The sequence below is a fragment of the Cygnus atratus genome, chromosome 3 (genome assembly GCF_013377495.2).
Source record: "Cygnus atratus isolate AKBS03 ecotype Queensland, Australia chromosome 3, CAtr_DNAZoo_HiC_assembly, whole genome shotgun sequence".
NCBI classification, from domain to species: domain Eukaryota; kingdom Metazoa; phylum Chordata; class Aves; order Anseriformes; family Anatidae; genus Cygnus; species Cygnus atratus.
In genome coordinates, this window is record NC_066364.1 from 77,478,545 (window position 1) to 77,496,594 (window position 18,050).

At 39.0% G+C, this 18,050-nt stretch overlaps 1 protein-coding gene across 1 annotated transcript in view; it reads right to left on the reverse strand.

Moving 5' to 3' along the window:
* Window positions 1–4,551: 4,551 nt before the first annotated feature.
* Window positions 4,552–18,050, reverse strand: part of GALNT2 (polypeptide N-acetylgalactosaminyltransferase 2) — a 92,966-nt gene continuing 79,467 nt past the window's right edge. Inside the window, exons 12-16 of the mRNA XM_035538354.2 lie at window positions 15,753–15,845; window positions 15,472–15,555; window positions 13,583–13,709; window positions 9,631–9,750; window positions 4,552–7,469 (exon numbers count right to left, since the gene is read on the reverse strand). Coding sequence (XP_035394247.1) covers window positions 7,314–7,469; window positions 9,631–9,750; window positions 13,583–13,709; window positions 15,472–15,555; window positions 15,753–15,845 — 580 coding nt within the window. The 3' untranslated portion in view covers window positions 4,552–7,313. The remainder of the gene's footprint in view (window positions 7,470–9,630; window positions 9,751–13,582; window positions 13,710–15,471; window positions 15,556–15,752; window positions 15,846–18,050) is intronic.

The following is an 18,050-nucleotide window of genomic DNA, read 5'->3' on the forward strand; positions in this document are numbered from 1 at the left end:
CTTGCTATGCTGGATTTGCTGGAAGTCAGGGAAGATCTACCATCCCTCGGGATCATTGATTCAGAGCCTCTCAGAGTGCTGTCTAAAAACCCTCTGTCTTTATTACCAAGCCCAAAGCACATCATGAGTGGTAAGCATCAGTGGACATCTTACTCAAGCAACAGCTGTAAGGGCCTAATTCTATTTTTTCTGGAGTCAGGAGGAGGACCTTGATTCCTCACCATCCCTCCATCTGTCCTGAGAACAACAGCTGGAGCAACTGATGGTCTGGGAAAGCTGCTTCTCAGCTAGACTCAGCCTGTAGGGGGAAGAGTTAAGAAATGACAGGATCAGACACCAGAAGCTCTGACACAATAAAGAATATTTTGAGGAATCAAAGTTAATTAGCAGAAAAAATGGCTGGGAGTTGAAGCTAGGCATTCAGCCTGGAAACAATTACTCGTTAAAACTATCTTCTATTGGAATAGCTGACAAGAAAAGGATTAGATCAGCTGAAGAATAAGATTTCCTAATTCTCAAAATTCATTGATTCCCCGTGATATTTATCTGCCTAAAATTTACTTATAAAAAGGAACCGTCCTAAACACTTCTGAAAATTGTATCCAGTCTTTTATATCTGAGAACATCCAAACCATAAGTCACATCCAAATGGAACCTGACGACTTGGCACAGATATCCCTGTTGAAGAGCTTATGCTATAGCACATCGGTCAGTTAAAACTCATTTTAACCTTAAACTATGAAGTTACTGACTTTGAAATACATTCTAACAATGCTGTAAGTGATGCTATTCTGGAAAAAGGAAATTAAGATTTCTCTCATTTTTTTCTTCCCTGATGAAACTTTCCATGTGTTCCCACCTGCAAGAGCTTGGATCAGATTGACCAGGTAATCATTTAGCAAGAAGGAATTGGAACCATCAGTTTCTTGAGGGAGGAGACTTAGCTCTGCAGGTGTTTCTCCATAGCCTCTCACTTTGCACCACTTTCTCTGACCCTTCCACTTCACTTTTCTCTCATCTTTTTTACCTACACATCAAGAGACCAAACAGCAGCATCTTCTTTTGTAGCTCCTACTATGACAGAAGCCCTGAACTTCACCAGTGACCAAAATATATCACTCAAGTAACTCATTCAGTAGGAAAAGTCAAACCAAAGCCTTCATACAATTCTGAAACCAGTTGGGAGAGAGCTTTAACACCAGCACGGTGTGCACCATACCACGCAAAACACAAACTGCACGCAAAATGCAGAATTTTCTTTCTCAAGATTGTCTGAAGTGTTAAGTCCGTGCAGAGTAGGCAAACCCCTATCAAACATGAACTTGTTGTTGAAACTGAGACTTTGATGCAACTTTAAAACTTCCCCTCCCTGTTGCTCTCTCTCTCCTCTCTTCCCATCTTGCCCCTGTAGGTGCAGTTGTCTTAAGACTCTGATACCAGCAGTAAGGCTGTTTTGGCAATAAATAGTAATAACAAAAAGAAGAAAAAGCATCTCAAAACTGGAAAGCAAAACAGTACATCCCTCAGCTCAGGCTCACTTGCAAAAACAAGAGATTTGATTTTGTGGTCTAGTTAAGCTAAGCTCTAATGGCTTGCAGCTACAGAATGTAATAACTGCTACTCTCTGTGCTTTTTTTGGTCAGCCTTCCTTACATCCACATTGGCTCACCACAAGGCTCCTTTTAATGGTTCTTGGCCCACTGATCAGCATGGGACAGCAACAAAACAGTACCCAAGGACTCACAGCGACGCACAGGGAGGGGAAATACCTTAAGCAGATGCTGGGTCCCACAAGATGCCCACATCTTGCCCACAAGATGGGCAAGAAGCTTTAGCACTTCAGTGTTATTAATGTTCTTGACAGGATGAAAGGGAGCACAATAGTTAAGAGAAGCACATTTTGCATGAATAGTGCCCACCAGGCAGCCAAAGCACAACAGATACTCGATAGTCACTTTCTAACCCCCACTATTTTTTTAAACAAACCCAAAAGCCTGGATTACCAAAGGCAAGGTTTAAATAATACAAACATAGCAGAAAACAGGTATTTGCTCCATCAAGATCCCTTTTAAATTAAGCAAAACCACCACATCTGCTGGGTAGAAATGAAGACTTGAAATCACACAGTTCCCTCTTTCTGCACACAGAGCAACAACATTTTTCTGCACTGCAAGAAATCAAATCAAACCAAAAGGGTATCTTGCACCCATTTCAGACAACCTCTTGGAGGGCTGCACAGAGAGAACATCTATGGACTAACTTTATTCCCGATTTTTAAGCTTGATTACTAGCAGATCTTAAAAATAGCTACTGGATGTTAAGCTGCAAATAAAATATGCAGTCTAACAAAAGATCCAACTCTGATATTTCTGCTCATTCTGTAATCATGGCCTATTGTCCCAGACTGCTTTTTCCAGTGGCTTCTATTCATTTGAAGTTATTTTGTACAGGAACAAGCCACTTTCTAGAGTATTCTGTAACAAATTATTTCTATGCAATTATTCCTTGTATTTTGTGCTGGATGAGGGCATTGATGCATGCAACTGAGGACCATGCCAATTTAGAGTGTATCTACATTTAATACAAATACGAGAAATACAGAGTAGACTCTTTTCTGCATACAAAAATACATTTTTTAAAAATAACTATGGTTATGGTAGAAGCATTCCAGGCTGTAATCAGGCAATGATCTATAGGACCGTAGGACCCACCTCAAACAAGACAACTCTCCTTTTCTCTAGCAGTTTTCAGCATTATAAACTCCCTCAATATTCAGGTACATACACCCAGGGATCCTCTTGAAAACTACTAAAATACATTTTAGTTAATCATGAAGAAAGATTAAATGTTCCTTCATAAAAATGGTATAAATATCTGATTTTAAGCACAGGGGTATGCAGAGAAAGCCCATGGATAGACACAAGCTAAAAAGCATAACCTGGAATTTGAGCTAAGAGTTGCACTGAGTGAGAAACTTGCCTTACATCTGAATATATAAGGAAAGAAAACAACAGAGCTCTGGTCAGAAGGAATGCAAACTTTGCTGGACAGTTCAGATACTCACACCAGCAGTTTACTAAGAAGAGTACCCACAGAAAATGCACAAGACTCTAGGCAGAGACACGAGATAGACTTCTGCGTTTAACATTGGATTAAATTAAGAGCTACTGCTGCCGGAAGCCTGATATAATTACTTTGTAGTATTACCTATCAGCTCAGAGATGTCAAAGGGTGTTTAAGATGGAGAACTCTCATTTGAGTTCTCAAACACGATCTTTAAACACAAGGTGTTTTCTTCTATTTAATGCAGTTTGTCAGGGCCATTTTATTTTCTCCAGCCATAAATATTAATCAATGGTTTATCTTCTTGATAGAAGATTTAATGTAGATTTCATTTAGTTTTTGAAAGGTGCCAACTAGTCATCAACCTCTGACACACAGGGAGAGTAAGTTTGCACTGAAGAACTCTCCTTGAGAGCTAAAAATCTTCCTGTCAGTACAATTAAAAGGGTACAAGAGCTTAAATCTTTCCTGCAAATGCTTCTGCTGGTTATGCTAGCCGGTCAGGTCCCTGGGGCTACCTGCAAGGCAAGGGTTCTTAGAGCAGGAGCAAACATCCCAGTCTCGTATGCTACTCAGAATGGAAAAGGATGTGTCCTAAGAACTGGCTTGAGGAGTCTCAGAAACTGGATAAAATTTCTGGATGTCTCAAGACAGGATTTTATCCTCATTCATTCTCGTACTTACCCTTCTGGAGAGCAAGTTAGATTTGCAGTCCTTCTCAATCAAAGTGATGTTGTAATCAAGCACCACGCCCCAGCTGCAGCCCCACAGGAGGACAATCTCACATTCATAGCTTTCCATCACCTACTGTGAAGAATTTGTTCCCTTCCCAATTGGACCAATATAACACTGCATTTGAAAGCTCTCTAAAGATATACCTGTGAAGTGTTTGTCCTCACAGGAAAAAAAAAGTCTTTTGGTTTGTTTTAAATACGGATTATTTCACATCTGGCTGCAAGTGCACCACAGACATCTGAATTACTACCCTACATGTGAAAGAGGCAATCTCTAATGGAGCAGAGAAAGACAACATGAGCAGATGAGGACAGGGACCCCAATCAACTACAAGAGCTGTTGCTGCAATCATCTTCCTTGAGTTCCTCCAGGCTGAAGCAAGCCCATCATGCTTGGAATAGTAGTTTATGGAAGTGAAGACAGGCATTAATCTTGAGAAGATTAGACTTAACTGGGCCAGGGTGGGCGAAGTGCCTTAATGGTGTATTTTCAGGTGACTACAGTCAGTGTCAACTCACTCAATGGAAAACAGCTTCTAAAAAAAGACGATTTTCTCAAAGCTATCATATTAAATACAAACACATTCTCTTCTTAAATACAAGTATATAACCACGTATACATACTTTTAGAACAGGAGCTTTATGAAACAACCAAGTGAACTGCAGCATTTGAAAACTGCTGAAAAATACCATTTACAAGCTCCAGGCAGACCTCTTGGTTTTACTCAATTACATTAACCACCACACATTTATCTATAAAGCATTCTTCTTTATTTAAGTTAAACAATTTTTCAAGGATGGTTTCCATCTATAAAATGAACAAAGTACAAGCTCTGTACAGCAGACTTTTCAAACCAACTGAAAAAACAGTTTCCAAACTATGTTTTGAAAATCTGCAAAACAAACAATATCACCATTCTTGCTCTGAAGACAGTAAGAAAAGTTCTCAGAAGACTCCATCACAATTTGCTTCAAGGGCTCTTAATTTATCTTTCAAATGGGCAAATTTCTTAAACATTAAAAACCCCTAAAATCACAGTACGTAACTTTGGCACACTGTCATGTAAACATAACAAAACGATACCACTTCTTGTCTGTTCTCTCAAAGAAAAGTAATGCTGTCTTTAGCATACAGCTCCTATATTAAGACCCCTATGCACAGCATCCATGGGGAATTAGCGAAAATATTCCTACTTTAATATAATACCAGTTGACACTAAAGACTTAAAAGGTGGAATAAGGATTTTTTTTTTTTTTACTTTCAGTTCTGCCTCAGAGTTAAAAGGCAGGTCAATATTCAGAGTTGCAACTGCTGATTTCAGTTAGCACTATTTATTATGATCAAAGTTGCAAGTGGAAATACATCCATGGCAGAAGCTGAGTGTTTTTTCTTCTAAATTCTGTTTTTTCAAAACCTCCAACAACTGACTTGCTGCTGAGCCCATATATCAGCATTTATTCTCCAGAATATTAAGAAATCTACTGCTATGTTTATGAATCATGTACCTCAAGTTCTCACCTAGGTTAAAAGGCTACAGATAGGGAGGGACGAAGCTGAAAACTAGTTTATCCACTGCATGGCCTCTAAAACAGGCTAGATTTGGGGAAAGTAGACTGTGAAGAAGCAAAAAAAAAAAAAAGTATTATCTCTATTAAGAAGTCAGATGATGGATGGGAGAAGCTGTATGTAATGTCCCCATCCAAAAGGTATGCAGGTACTTGCAGGTCATAACTTCAGAGATGAGACACAAGATATTTGTGGGCATGCTGACTGACAAAGTCATTTTGCCCATAAAAGTACCACTTCTACACTTAGTGTATAGATGCAGCCAAAGGAAACTGAAAAATCAGGAACTATTCTACTTCCAGAAACAAAGAAAGAAGGGAACCGTATCAGCATTATGCAGTACAGCAAATTTTCATCTCCTTATGATCAACCCTTACATTTATCCCCCCCGAGATCCATATCTTACCAAACCCACTTCCTAGCAAGTCTGCGCTCTTATTTTTTTTTTTTTTTGGTCGATGCTCTGTCACTTATTAGTGCTGGAACAAGTTATTCACCTTTCTTTTTCATTTTAAAAGCTAAATGAAGCATTTGCTTTTAATAAAAATAGTAAATAGTCTACGCAGATATAAGAAAGGACAGATAAAAGTTGAGGTTAACTTTGATAGTATTATTTTAATATAAAAATGACATCAGCTGGATTGAAGCTGTAAAAATGCATGGGTTTATGGTTAAAAACACCATAGAGGATCTGCTGGTATCCAGACTGATTCCCAGAGCCAAGCCTGAATACATTCAAAAGCCTCATTTAATGAAAAAAAAGGGGGGGGAATACCGCAGTAGTAGGCCTATAAATTAAGCAAGTGCAATTCAGAGAGATTATTTGGCTGCTCATCCTTGCAAATTAAAATTCAGACCTTGTGCTGTCAACAGTGACATTACTATTCCATCTTAGAATTCAAAAGGGGAGCTTGAGACAGAATTTTTTTCTGATTAGGGCCCAGAATAAAATTGTGCTGAACCCACATGGCTGCATCTGTGAAAGATCTGCACTGTTCGTACAATTTTGTAACAAAGGAAGTATTTTTAAGAACATAATATTACAGAAATGATGAACACAAATACCAAGTACAAGATTAACGATATCCAGAGCGCATGTAATGAATTTCCAAGTAGGAATAAACAATCCGAGCAATCATCTGTGCAGATGCATTGGCTTATTCTGCTATTTTCTTTCTCCTCCTGAGTTTCATGATCTCCAGTGAGGGCGAAGCATTAAGAAGTAGATCCAGTTTGCAAAGCAAAAGCATCCAGTGTTAGCACGGACATCATACTCAGCTGCGCAAAATCCACACCTTCATTGAGTTTCACTCTCCTAGCATTCCGATCCAATTTCTGGCTATACATACGTCAATGAATTTGTTGATAATTATAGGGTGATGAAAATTGATATAAATCATTGGGAGCTGACAATATATATATATTTTTATATATTTATATTTAGAGTCCATCATAGAAAAGTTCATATTCAAATTACCAAGTACACACAGGAAAAAAACCCTTCAAAATGACACTTCTGTTTCTGGAAACAACAAACAATGATCTCTATGCAAATGGAAATTTCAAATGACCTTCTCCTAGTAATTTTTCCCACCCTCCCTCCCACACCCTGTCCCCCACAGGTGTTTTTTTGAGATCCTTTTTCTATCATACATCAGTTGTTCCTAGAGTTAATTATCTGCTGTGCAAGTATGTAACTGAAGACAGAAAGGAACTGTTGAAGTCTTCACACCAAGAAGGAACTGTGCTGCAGCCATGTTCAGTGAAATCTTTGCAGTGCTCCAAGTCCACCGATTCCCTGGTGTCTGCTTCAGCACTCTCCTACTTTCAGATAAAGATGGAATACTGAGGTATATAAGTTCCGTGGAAAGTTTTAAGAAATACATCAGTAATTCAATCAAAACTTTGCCCAATGTCTATGAATTGAAACAGCATTTTGCTTGTAAGTTCTACTGCTGCAGATTAAGTGTGAACTTCCACTGTTGTGACAAAGAGGGACTGCAGATCTCAACGGTGAGACCACCATTTTTGGCATTTCGGCTGTCTAGACAGAGGTTGCTGCCAACGTGCCTCAGTTTAGAGTTGCTTTCAATTTGTTCCCATTTCTGCAAGAGAAAATAAAGTTACTGAACTGTAAATGCAGGAAGAGGATGTGTTCTACATCCTGTCCTTTGGAGTCTTCATGTGCTTCCCTGGCTTGTGCTTGGGAGAGCTGTGAACACTGCAATTATAGTACGCGGTTTAGACAATCCTTGAATAAGGGTGTATAAATTATGGCAAGTCTTGCCAAAGCAACTATTCGTTCAGCTAATGCACTGAATTAGATACAGAATACACCAAGTCATTCTCCTCTACTTCAGCACTTCTCAAATATGCTGTCACACTGTGTTCAGTTCTGCGAAACCTTTGGCTTGACAAAGAAAATAAAGAGTCACAAAACCCATCCACAATATCACCACTACTGCTGTTTTGAACATAAAAAATTAAGAAGCACAATCACCAAAGGCAACCTTAGAGAAATCTAGAAATCAGTCAGATGCCTTTCAATTACATAGAAGCACAAACTAACTGGTTGTCTGTCACAAGCTCTGTTGCCCAAGGCAATGCCATGGCGAGAATAAATCCCAACTACAGGACATTAAAAAGAGATTTTTCCATTAGAACATAACTTGTATTCTGCCTTTAAAGCAGACCTTTATAAACTTATAAAGAAAGTGTTGCTTCCTTGGTTTCTTTATCTGAAAAGTGACAAGAATATTCTTTCTTCATCAAGGAATCAACATTTCAGTGATCTGTTTGCAAATATTGGGATACAGAAGCAAGGAAGGTGGCAGAAGATCAGAACTGATGACTTAGCAGAAACAGATGAATTGTTACATGACAAGATAAAAAAGATGTCATGTCTTTGCAAATGTGATTTTCCTCAGGCACGGGAAATAAATGAAGTAATGCTGCATTAATAACAGTGCACCAAGAGAATCTGGTGCTGCTGCAAACAGGTCACTGCTGACAAGAAAGGAAAGCTAAACCACTCTCCTGAGACAGACTACATTGTCTTCAAACTTCACTCAAGAAGGCCTTTCAAAAATACATCATGAAATAAGTATTTTATTTCAGAAAATGAACATGATAGTTGTAATGGATTTACATGGCAAGGTTTTGGTGGAAGGTGGCCTGTTGTAGGAGTGGCCTCTGTGAGAAGGGCCCAGAGACTGCCCCAGCAGTTCCCCTGCGGCCTGTGGAGAGGCCCCTGGTGGAGCAGGCTGTCCCCCTGCAGCCCATGGGTCCCACATGGAGCAGATCTCCACGCTGCAGCCCGTGGAGGAGCCCCCGGTGGAGCAGGTGGATGTGGCCTGGAGGAGGCTGCGGCCCATGGAGAGCCCCCGCAGGAGCAGGCCCCGGGCCGGAGCTGCAGTCCGTGGAGAGGAGCCCACGCAGGAGCAGAGGGTCTGGGGGGCGCTGCCGCCCACATGTGGGGGACCCGTGCTGGAGCAGTTTGCTCCTGGGGGATGGACCCCGTGGTATGGAGCCGTGTGGGAGCAGTTCTTGAAGAGCTGCTGCCTGTGGGCAGCCCCCGCAGGCTCAGTTCGGGAAGGACGGCATCCCGTGGGAGGGACCCCACGTGGAGCGGAGATGAAACATTAGGGACTGACCACAGCCCCCATTCCCCATTCCCCTGTGCTGTGCAGGGGAAGGACATGGAAGGAGAAGGAAGGTGTTTTTTTTTTTTTTTTGCTTTCAGTTTCTCACTGTTCCAGTCCACGAATGATAGGAAATTAATTAATCTCCCTATGCTGAGTCTGTTTTGCCTGTGACGATAATTGTTGAGTGATCTCCCTGTCCTTACCTCAGCTCAAGCCCTTTACTTTGTATTTTCTCCCCTTTTTTGTTTGAGGAGGGGAAGTGAGAGAGTCGTCGTGGTGGATTTCAGCACCTAGCAGGGTAAAACCACCACCACAATAGTTGAAGACTGTCATACATCAGTGCTACTGGGTGAAACCTCTATGTATGGCCAATTGAGATAACAGCTCTATATGACAATAAGATTGTTACTGGCTTATAAAAAGGAAAGGTCAATATACGAGATTATTCCTGCTGTTCTGCCCCGACGTCACACATCCTAGTTTTACATACACAAACAATAGAGAGACAAAGCAAAGAGTATAATGGTTAGAAGAAAATACAATTACCGGTGCATTTTCTTGTACTCTCATCCACAACCCTAGTTTTCCTATTGTTTGCAAAGTGTATCCATGCCATACTAACCTGTCTGCTGTCATTTTCCCTACAGCCCTGAAGTTTTATTAGTGAACCAGGTGCTCTGTCCACAACAGTAAGGCACAAATCCATGTGTTTCACTGACTTGTCCTTTGTTAAGGCCCATTCCTGAAAAAAAGGAAGAAAAATTAAAAATCAGCACACACAATCACATTACTAACACGTGCACAGGGTGCACCTGCTATTTCTGCAACCACAGCACACGTTAAACTTCTATGAATGGCTCAGTATGAACATTAGAACGGTTCATTGTTTCCCACAGAGCAGGAGATGAAAAAAATGTGCTTTTCAGACAGTAATTGTTCCAGTATCCCCAAATCAACTCTGGGCTGGGCTAGCTGACTACTCCCTCTACTGGCTTTACAGAAGTACAACAGGAAGTCACACAGGTCCTCAAGTTGAAAGAGACTTTTTTTTTAAGGCAAGTTATCTATCCAGATATATTTTCTGTGCATATTCTACATAGATAGTGTGTGGATAGATATAGAAATTTTACACAAAAAATAATCACTTGGGCTGCCGCATAACTGGTCACTCTATCCATGCATTAAATAATGTATGCATGCCATGGGGGAAAACAGAAGTTGCTAATATGACAAAGACCACCAGAAAGCAAAACATAAGACAGTCAAACCGAAGGGTAACAGGAGATTGACACTTCCTACCCAAAGCATGACATACGAGAGAATTTCTTTAAAATACATTTAAATATGCCGTTTCTCATAGAAGAAAGAAAAGCCATTCTATATGCACTGTTGCCCAGCTTGTTTGATCTCAGTGTCCTCCTACACAGGGCCTGATCCTGTCCTAACCTTCAGACTCTCTCCATGCATCTCACCCTGAAGTTTGGTCTCCATGACCCAGATCAGTCTCCATTTGTCTTCTTATCCTTGGAGGAAGAAAGCTGACTTCCTCTCTCACTGAAGCCACACTCGTTAACCAACTCACGCTCATTGCTACTTAAAAAGGAAAAGTTAACTTTCCTTCAGTGGCTAAAGAGAATTCAGAGTTGTGTAATACAAAACCCTAGATAAAAGTGTAGTCGAACTTGGCCCTGTTTAAGTGTTATTTTGCAAAGAATGAGTGTTTCAAAAGGAAATTAGATGACTAATCCCAGCCCATTTTTTAGCTTATTTTCTGATACCATAACTCAATGTTCAGCTTGCATGATCACTTAAACTCAGTAGATTTAACAGTGATTAAATTCCTTTGAGAACAGATGCTCAGGAGACAGTCAGAGACCTCTCTCCCATGCAATTGCAAGTAATCACCACCACAGAGGTAGCAAACCTAGCAGCAAGATGGGTACCATATAATGCAACTACTAGAATAATGAGAATTATGAGAAACAAAAAGGCAGAACTCTGCATAACCCCTTACTTGTTTCTCAAAACCATACACTGAAGGCTTTTCCTTCTGCTCTCCACACAAAATATTTTTTCACTATATTGAGACTGGGTGTTAGGAAAGAGCTCTTCACTGAGAGGATGGTTGAGCACTGGAACAAGCTTCCCAGGGAATTCAAGAAGCATTTGGACGATTGTCTCATTCATATGGTTTGATTCTGGGGTGGTCCTGTGTAGAGCCAAGAGTTGGACTCGATGATCCTTGGGGATCCCTCCCAGCTCGACATATTCTGTTCTAACCTCACTTGACAGCAAAATTACTACTCTTCTCAGTTCCAAACAGTTTGTACAATGTCAACGTGTATCATTAATAGCCGCTTTAAGAATTTAAGGAATTAAGCAAATATTTTTAGAGTTTATCAAGAAAGAATCACAAATGCTACTGAAACAGATGCTACCCTTATAAGATTTATACTCAATGACATTAAAATATTAACAGGGTAGTGGTAAAAACACGGAGTTCAAGGACCCTGCAGACAGTGAAAGTAAGAGCCTTGAAAACGCTGATTTTTACATCTTCACCCTTCCATCAGCAGACTGGAAGAACTTCAGACAAACCAGCAATCATGCAAGAACATAACACATTTAAAAGCCAAATCTACAGCTTCATAGAAGTTCCAAGCTCTGCTGCTGGAGACAATGTGATGGCCCTTCATGGTATGAAATTCAGCTTTCTTCCAGAGATCAGTAACTACGACTAGCTATAGTAGAGATAAGTTTAAGCAAATGCCACTACACCAGAACAGGAAAAAAGAAATGGCAAACAGTGCGTGTATGTGCTCAAGGCACAGGCTGGAAACAGGACAGCTCTGTGTAATAACTGGACAATCAGGACATCCAAAAAACCCTGTATCATAAATCAGAAGTATAAAGATGGTAGAACACCAATAACCTTAAACCTTCCCTTTGCAGCTGAGTGCATTTGCCTTTACCTTTAGCTCTTTAACATGAATATTTGCATGTAATTGTCAAACAATATACTAGAATTTCTTTGTCCTTTTAGAGGTGCAATTTTTAATCACTGAATTCTAACAGGCTGGTTTAGGAAAAGAATCCCTTTTCAACTAAATTTTTGTGTGTGTGTGTCAAGTACAAGCCAGAGCACACTCTCCACATCCTATAGTAGCTGAGTACTCTCACTCTCAGTAAGAACAGCTGCAAAGCACATAGGACAGAGTTAAAGACCCTGGTTTGCTCCTCATCCTTATCCCATGCTAAGGTCACTCTGTTCATTCCTCCAATCCAGTATGAATTCTGCATGGACATAAAAATCCATTTTTGACCTGTTTGTTCTGCTTCCTAATCTGTTTGAATGCCTTGTCACAAGGCTCAAGGCAAGCATATATTACTTTTTAAAGGTCATCTTCACAGAAGAAACTACACAGAAGAGAGGGTCAGATTTGGAGGAGGGGAGTTTGAAAGAAGATAACTTCATGCATCTATAGAGAATATACAAGATAATGAGAAACTTCCAAGATTTCTGCACCAAGGCAATTCTTGACATGCCCACCCTTTCTTCTAAAGAAAACATTTTGGTGCTCTGAAAAGATGAGTGCATTTTCACAAAGACAACAGAAAAAGCCTCCCCAAATATATTCTTTAATGATATGGAAGAGACATACATTGCCTGAAATAATATATTTTAGGCTTCATCTGATTGTAGGGTTTTCCTCTTTTAATTTAAGTCAGAGCAAAATTCTGAAACAAACACTCTTTTAATAGTGGATCTTAATTAGTAAGCCTTCTATTCTGTTAGATGCTCTTGATTATTAATTTTACATTTACGTTTTTAATCAGGTTGGTTCTGAAAAGTTTACTGACAAAGTAGCACAAAAAACTGTGAGCACATATGCACATGTTTTGTTAATGGTAATGAAGTCACAACTGTATAATTAGATTCTTCACAACGTTAATCTTATTTGGTTCCCATCTACAAATTCGACATTTTCCATTAGTTTTGGAGTAGCATTGGAAAAGATATGTTGAAACACTCCCTTTACTGTGAGTGAATAGGAGATGAAATCTAGGCACTCCTGTTTTCTGGAAGAGCTAAACAGGAATTTGAGAATTTTTCACACGCCACTACCATAATAATAAGGCATCACAGTAAAGCATTCTTTTGATTTAACTGACCTTAGGTCATATACTTAACAGTACATCTTAAGAAATAGTTCCCCCAAAAATCAAATACACCAATTCATGGATAAAAGCGTTCTATAAAAGTATAAAATTTCTTGGAAGGATGTTACTGGCTTCTAGTATAAAAATAAATATTAATGTAGAGAAAGGAAGTGAATAATCTGCTGCTGACTGAATCAATCTCTGTGCTCAGATTCTAAACCTGAAGGCATACCAAATTAAATTTGTGGGAGAAATTATTAACAGACTGACTAAATAACAACTGATCTGTTCATCTGGGTTTAGGTACCTATCACCAGTATGCAGTACCTGCTTGAGTTAGTTTTAATTTTACTTTATTTTTTTCCCCTCTTCTTAAGATCGCATTTTGGAAAAAAAATCAATAGCATACAGACCTGGTTTCCTCCGGCATTATGACATTCATAAACTCCAACAACACCATCCGCAAAATGGCCCAAAGTATCAAGGCAATTGGTACCCTGCTGCAAAGCCCCAAAAGCTATATCTTGATGATCAGGTACCCTAAAATAAAACCAGAAATATCTGCTTAGTTTCTTTTTTTTTTTAATCTATTTTTATTTGAAGTATTTTTAAGATGAGAGGTTAAAGACGAATGATGACTGATTTGAAAATTTCAGTTGTCTTTTGAGGATGGAAGGCAATTATTTGATCACATGGATAAAACAAACTTTGAAGCATAGAACAGAATACAAAAAGATTTGTATGTTCATCCTCGTTTTCTCATATAAACTCAGTACAACAAGTAAATTAAAGGTGACAATATCATCATTTGAGGTCACTTAAGTCTTAATTCTATCAGTTAAGGTCATCAAGCCTTCTTGTTTGTTGTGTTGTGTTTTTTTTTAGCCAAGCTATCAGAAATATGACACTACATTTCTCCCAAACCGTTCTTATTGAAGTGCTAGAAACGATGTTGAAGAAAATAAGTGTTTTACTGATATCTTTTTAAACAGCTGCATATAAACTGGAATTCACAGTCTTGAAATACCTAGGCAAATGAATTCAGAGTACACTTGTGGGGCAGACAGACCATAAGATCATATCAAACAATAAAGCAAGGGCATACAAACTCCTTTAAAAACTTCAAATTATAATAATATAATAATTCAACCCAACAGAATGAGCACAAGGGAGATAACAGAATAAGGTAACATTACACTCCAGTAATGCTTGTTGCAGCACATTTTCCAGGAGAGCTTACAAGACATATTTCTTCTAGCAAATGAAACAAAAATAAATATCCTCTGGCACTTTTAAGAGAAAATAAAGAGTAACTTCCTTCCTCAGCACCATCCTGGTTTATGAGACCCTTTAGTATGTGTGGTTCTTCACAAGTTTTACTAGGGCTGTAATGGCTGATGGTCTTGCATTCCCAGTCTGTATGCCACTAGTAGTTATCTAACTTTACTGATACAGTGCCCCCAGGAGGAAAAAAAGAAAAGTATTCTTATGAGCCACGTTGCCAATACTCAATTGACAACAGAAACTAGTTTAGAGACTCAGATCTGACAGACATACATAGTAGGAGGTTATTGAACAAAAACCTTTTTATTCAAAAAGTGACAAATGTTTTCTTTGAGGATTTTTCATTAGTTAGATGCATTCTAAAGCAGCAAATTTCAATTTGTGTCACGTATCATGTTAATGCTCTAAGTGTTGACTCATTTTGCAGAAAGTATTAGTGATGTTACCACTCATTTCTCTGTTTATGCACATGCATAAAGGTTAGTAATTACCCACTGACAGAGTAAGAGATGATAAAGAAGACCACCCAGCTTCTTAGACCAATGCATTTACCAATGCTTGCGAAATTTACAAGGCTTTGTTATCTGCTAACTTGTGTTACTTGTACCATACTGAGATTCAGTCTTCTCACTCAGATAGGCACATGCTTAGGTGAAGGCAAAGCTTTAAAAAGAGAAGATGACAGAACAATGTGTCTTCGAGCAAACAGCCTGTGTAGGTGACTAACTCCAGGCTCAGAGAAGTTTAGTTCTTTGGACACTGTTCTCTAGAACACTGCAACTACAGCTTCAGTTGCATTTAAGTGGAAAAGAAAAAGATTACTTGGGAAAAATGGATTTTTAAGAATAGAATTAACAAAACTGAAAGCAAATAAGCCTACATGATGGATTATTTTTTTTTCCACAAATAAATTTTTTAAAATATCTTTTACTTCCAAGAAAGTGGAAAGAGAAACCAATGATTTCTGGGGAAGGCAAATAAAGAAGTCCATGCTATTGCAGATTCAGCTGAAACTCACCGCAACTCAGGATAAACATTTTCGAGATACCACTTGAAGGGCTTGCAGCTAAGTCTCTTTCTGAGTTCCATTCGGCTTTGAATACTAGAAGAGGGGTGAAAAAAGGAACAGTTTTCAAAGTCTGGCTGTTGTATTTATATACATTAGTGAATATAGAGGAAACTCAAGTTTCTCAGTAGAACTACATCTTAAAGAGATAATGAGATCCAGCACTACTTTTTAACTCGGAAGGCAGTGTTTTGTGACGAATAAATGAAGAGAAAGAAGCAGTTGTGACTTACTTGCCATAAGGTACATTTCTGGCTGAAGGCACTGCTGCATAATAGAAGTTTTTGTATTCATCCATCCATACTTCTGCTGCCCTGCGTGTATTTCTAGAGACAAGCATATGAAATATAGGTTATATTTTTCTCCAGCTGCAATTAAACAGTTTATTCTTGGTTTGATTTTAATCCTCCCTAGTGCTACACAGTCATCTGCCTCAAGCCAGACAGAAGATTGATTCCCTATTAAGGACCCACATAACAGAAAACCATTAGAAAGTCACACAACTGAAATCTATGCATTTAGAACAAGACTTGTGCCTTTTCCACACTCTTCAGTACTTCATATTTTCATCTGGAATTTAATACATGTCTTGAAGATCTTTCTGTAAACTTCAGAGAATTTGTTTGTTTTTGTTTGTTTTAAAAAAGAGTAACTTGACAGAAACCAAATTCCGTGAGTGTTTACCTGGATAAGCAAGCTAATTAGAAACAGAAAATCTCAACAACCGGCAGTATTCAATAATGTGTTTTACCTTGCTGAAAACAGATATGCTAACTTTGGCAGCACATTCAGTCTGCATCTTACTATTACCAGCATAGCACTCAACATTCCAAGACGACATAAGCTGTTGTGACATTTAAGGCTATGAACCAAGCAAGTCTGCTGCAGCTGAAGTAACAGAGGAGAGACAGTAATTAGAAAATACTTCTAATATTTTAAAAGTCAGTAATTATTACTGTAAATGCAGGGGAAAAATAACCAAGGTTCTTTACTTCTAACAAAACATCTAAGATTTCAGTCTTTATGTAACTGGTGTCTTTAAATCTCCTTTTGGACAGCAAGATGGTAAGGCTTTTTTCCACCCCCTGGCTTCTATGTCTATGTAAAACTCATTTACTTATTTTGTTCATAATTTTATGCTTCGAAAAAGTCTTACTTCACTTGCAACACTGAAGCTTATTTTACATTTGGCAGTAAGTTCATCTTGAGCAACCAAAGTAAAAGTTGTTGGCTGACAGCGTTAACATTACTCTTTCCAATTCAGAATGCAGAAATAGCCAGGATAAAGTCAGTAAAATTAGTAAGACCCCAAAGAAGCCAGGCTATGGAAAAACAGAGTGTAGGGTGCACTCAGCACTTACATTAGACCACGGATAATGAAACTTAGCATCATGCCATTAGAGACGGTTCTGCACGGACCAGACTGGGGTCAGCAAGGTTTATTAGCTCAGATGAAGTTGCATATTAAAGCAGCTGGTCCTCATGCAGCAAAGCATATATGTGCAAAGCTAAACTGATCTAGTAAATCCTGCCAGACGCAAGCTGTGTCTGCCCACACCACACAGCCAGGAAGTCATCCCCTCTCTCCTCTTGTAATACAGAACTCCCAGTCTCTCATCCAGAATCATCAATTTGTTTTGGCTGCCCAAAGGCGATGCACATTGACTAGTCAGCTAAAAATAGGAAGCTTATCCAGTGCACTCCAGAACAAGTTACATACAGTCAAGGGACAGATGTTTGTATAAGCTAACGAGTCCCAGTTGCACAACCAGCACGGATTCTGTGCACCAAGTTTCTTGGCACCAAGGTCCCACACATCTGATAATATCTGCACCGTGAGGGTATCCTATTACCCTAGGTTTCTCATTCTATCACTGCTTTGTTTGTTTAAAGGAGCTTTGTTATATTAGTTTGACATATGAGACAGCTGACTGAGGAGGAAACATGACCTTTAACTATACAGCAACTTGTCAACCCTGCTTTTAAGTGATATGCAAGTTTCCTAGGTCAATTCAAAAATAACTCCAATGAAACAGATAACTTTAATGGCATTGTAGCATTTCAGACATCTCAGCAGACAAAGGCAATAAACAGCCCACAGAGAAAGATAAATATGGAGAGGGATGCCAAGTTCCCAAGATGCTAGTTTGTAGGCTTTAGTTGTCCTCATCATTCACATCCAGGTGGGACCTCTTTTTCAAGTCATTTTGAACACAAGTGACTGGAAAGCAAAATGCTACTAAAAAACCTGTCATAGTAACTGTCAGGACATTTGAGTGATCAAATTATAATGATTATTTGACTCCACAGCAACAAAATCTAAAAGTTTTAACCACAGTATAAATGCAGAATCTTCAGCCACTGCTAACATGATATATTTCTGATGCATGCTCTATTCTTGCACACACATAGCTAGACCCTTTTCTTGCTTTTCAGATGAGTTATGTTTAAGTACCTATTTAACATCACAAGAAAAGCAGCATCTTGGCAACAGACCAAAGACAGAAAAAGCTGCAGAGCAGGAAAACTGC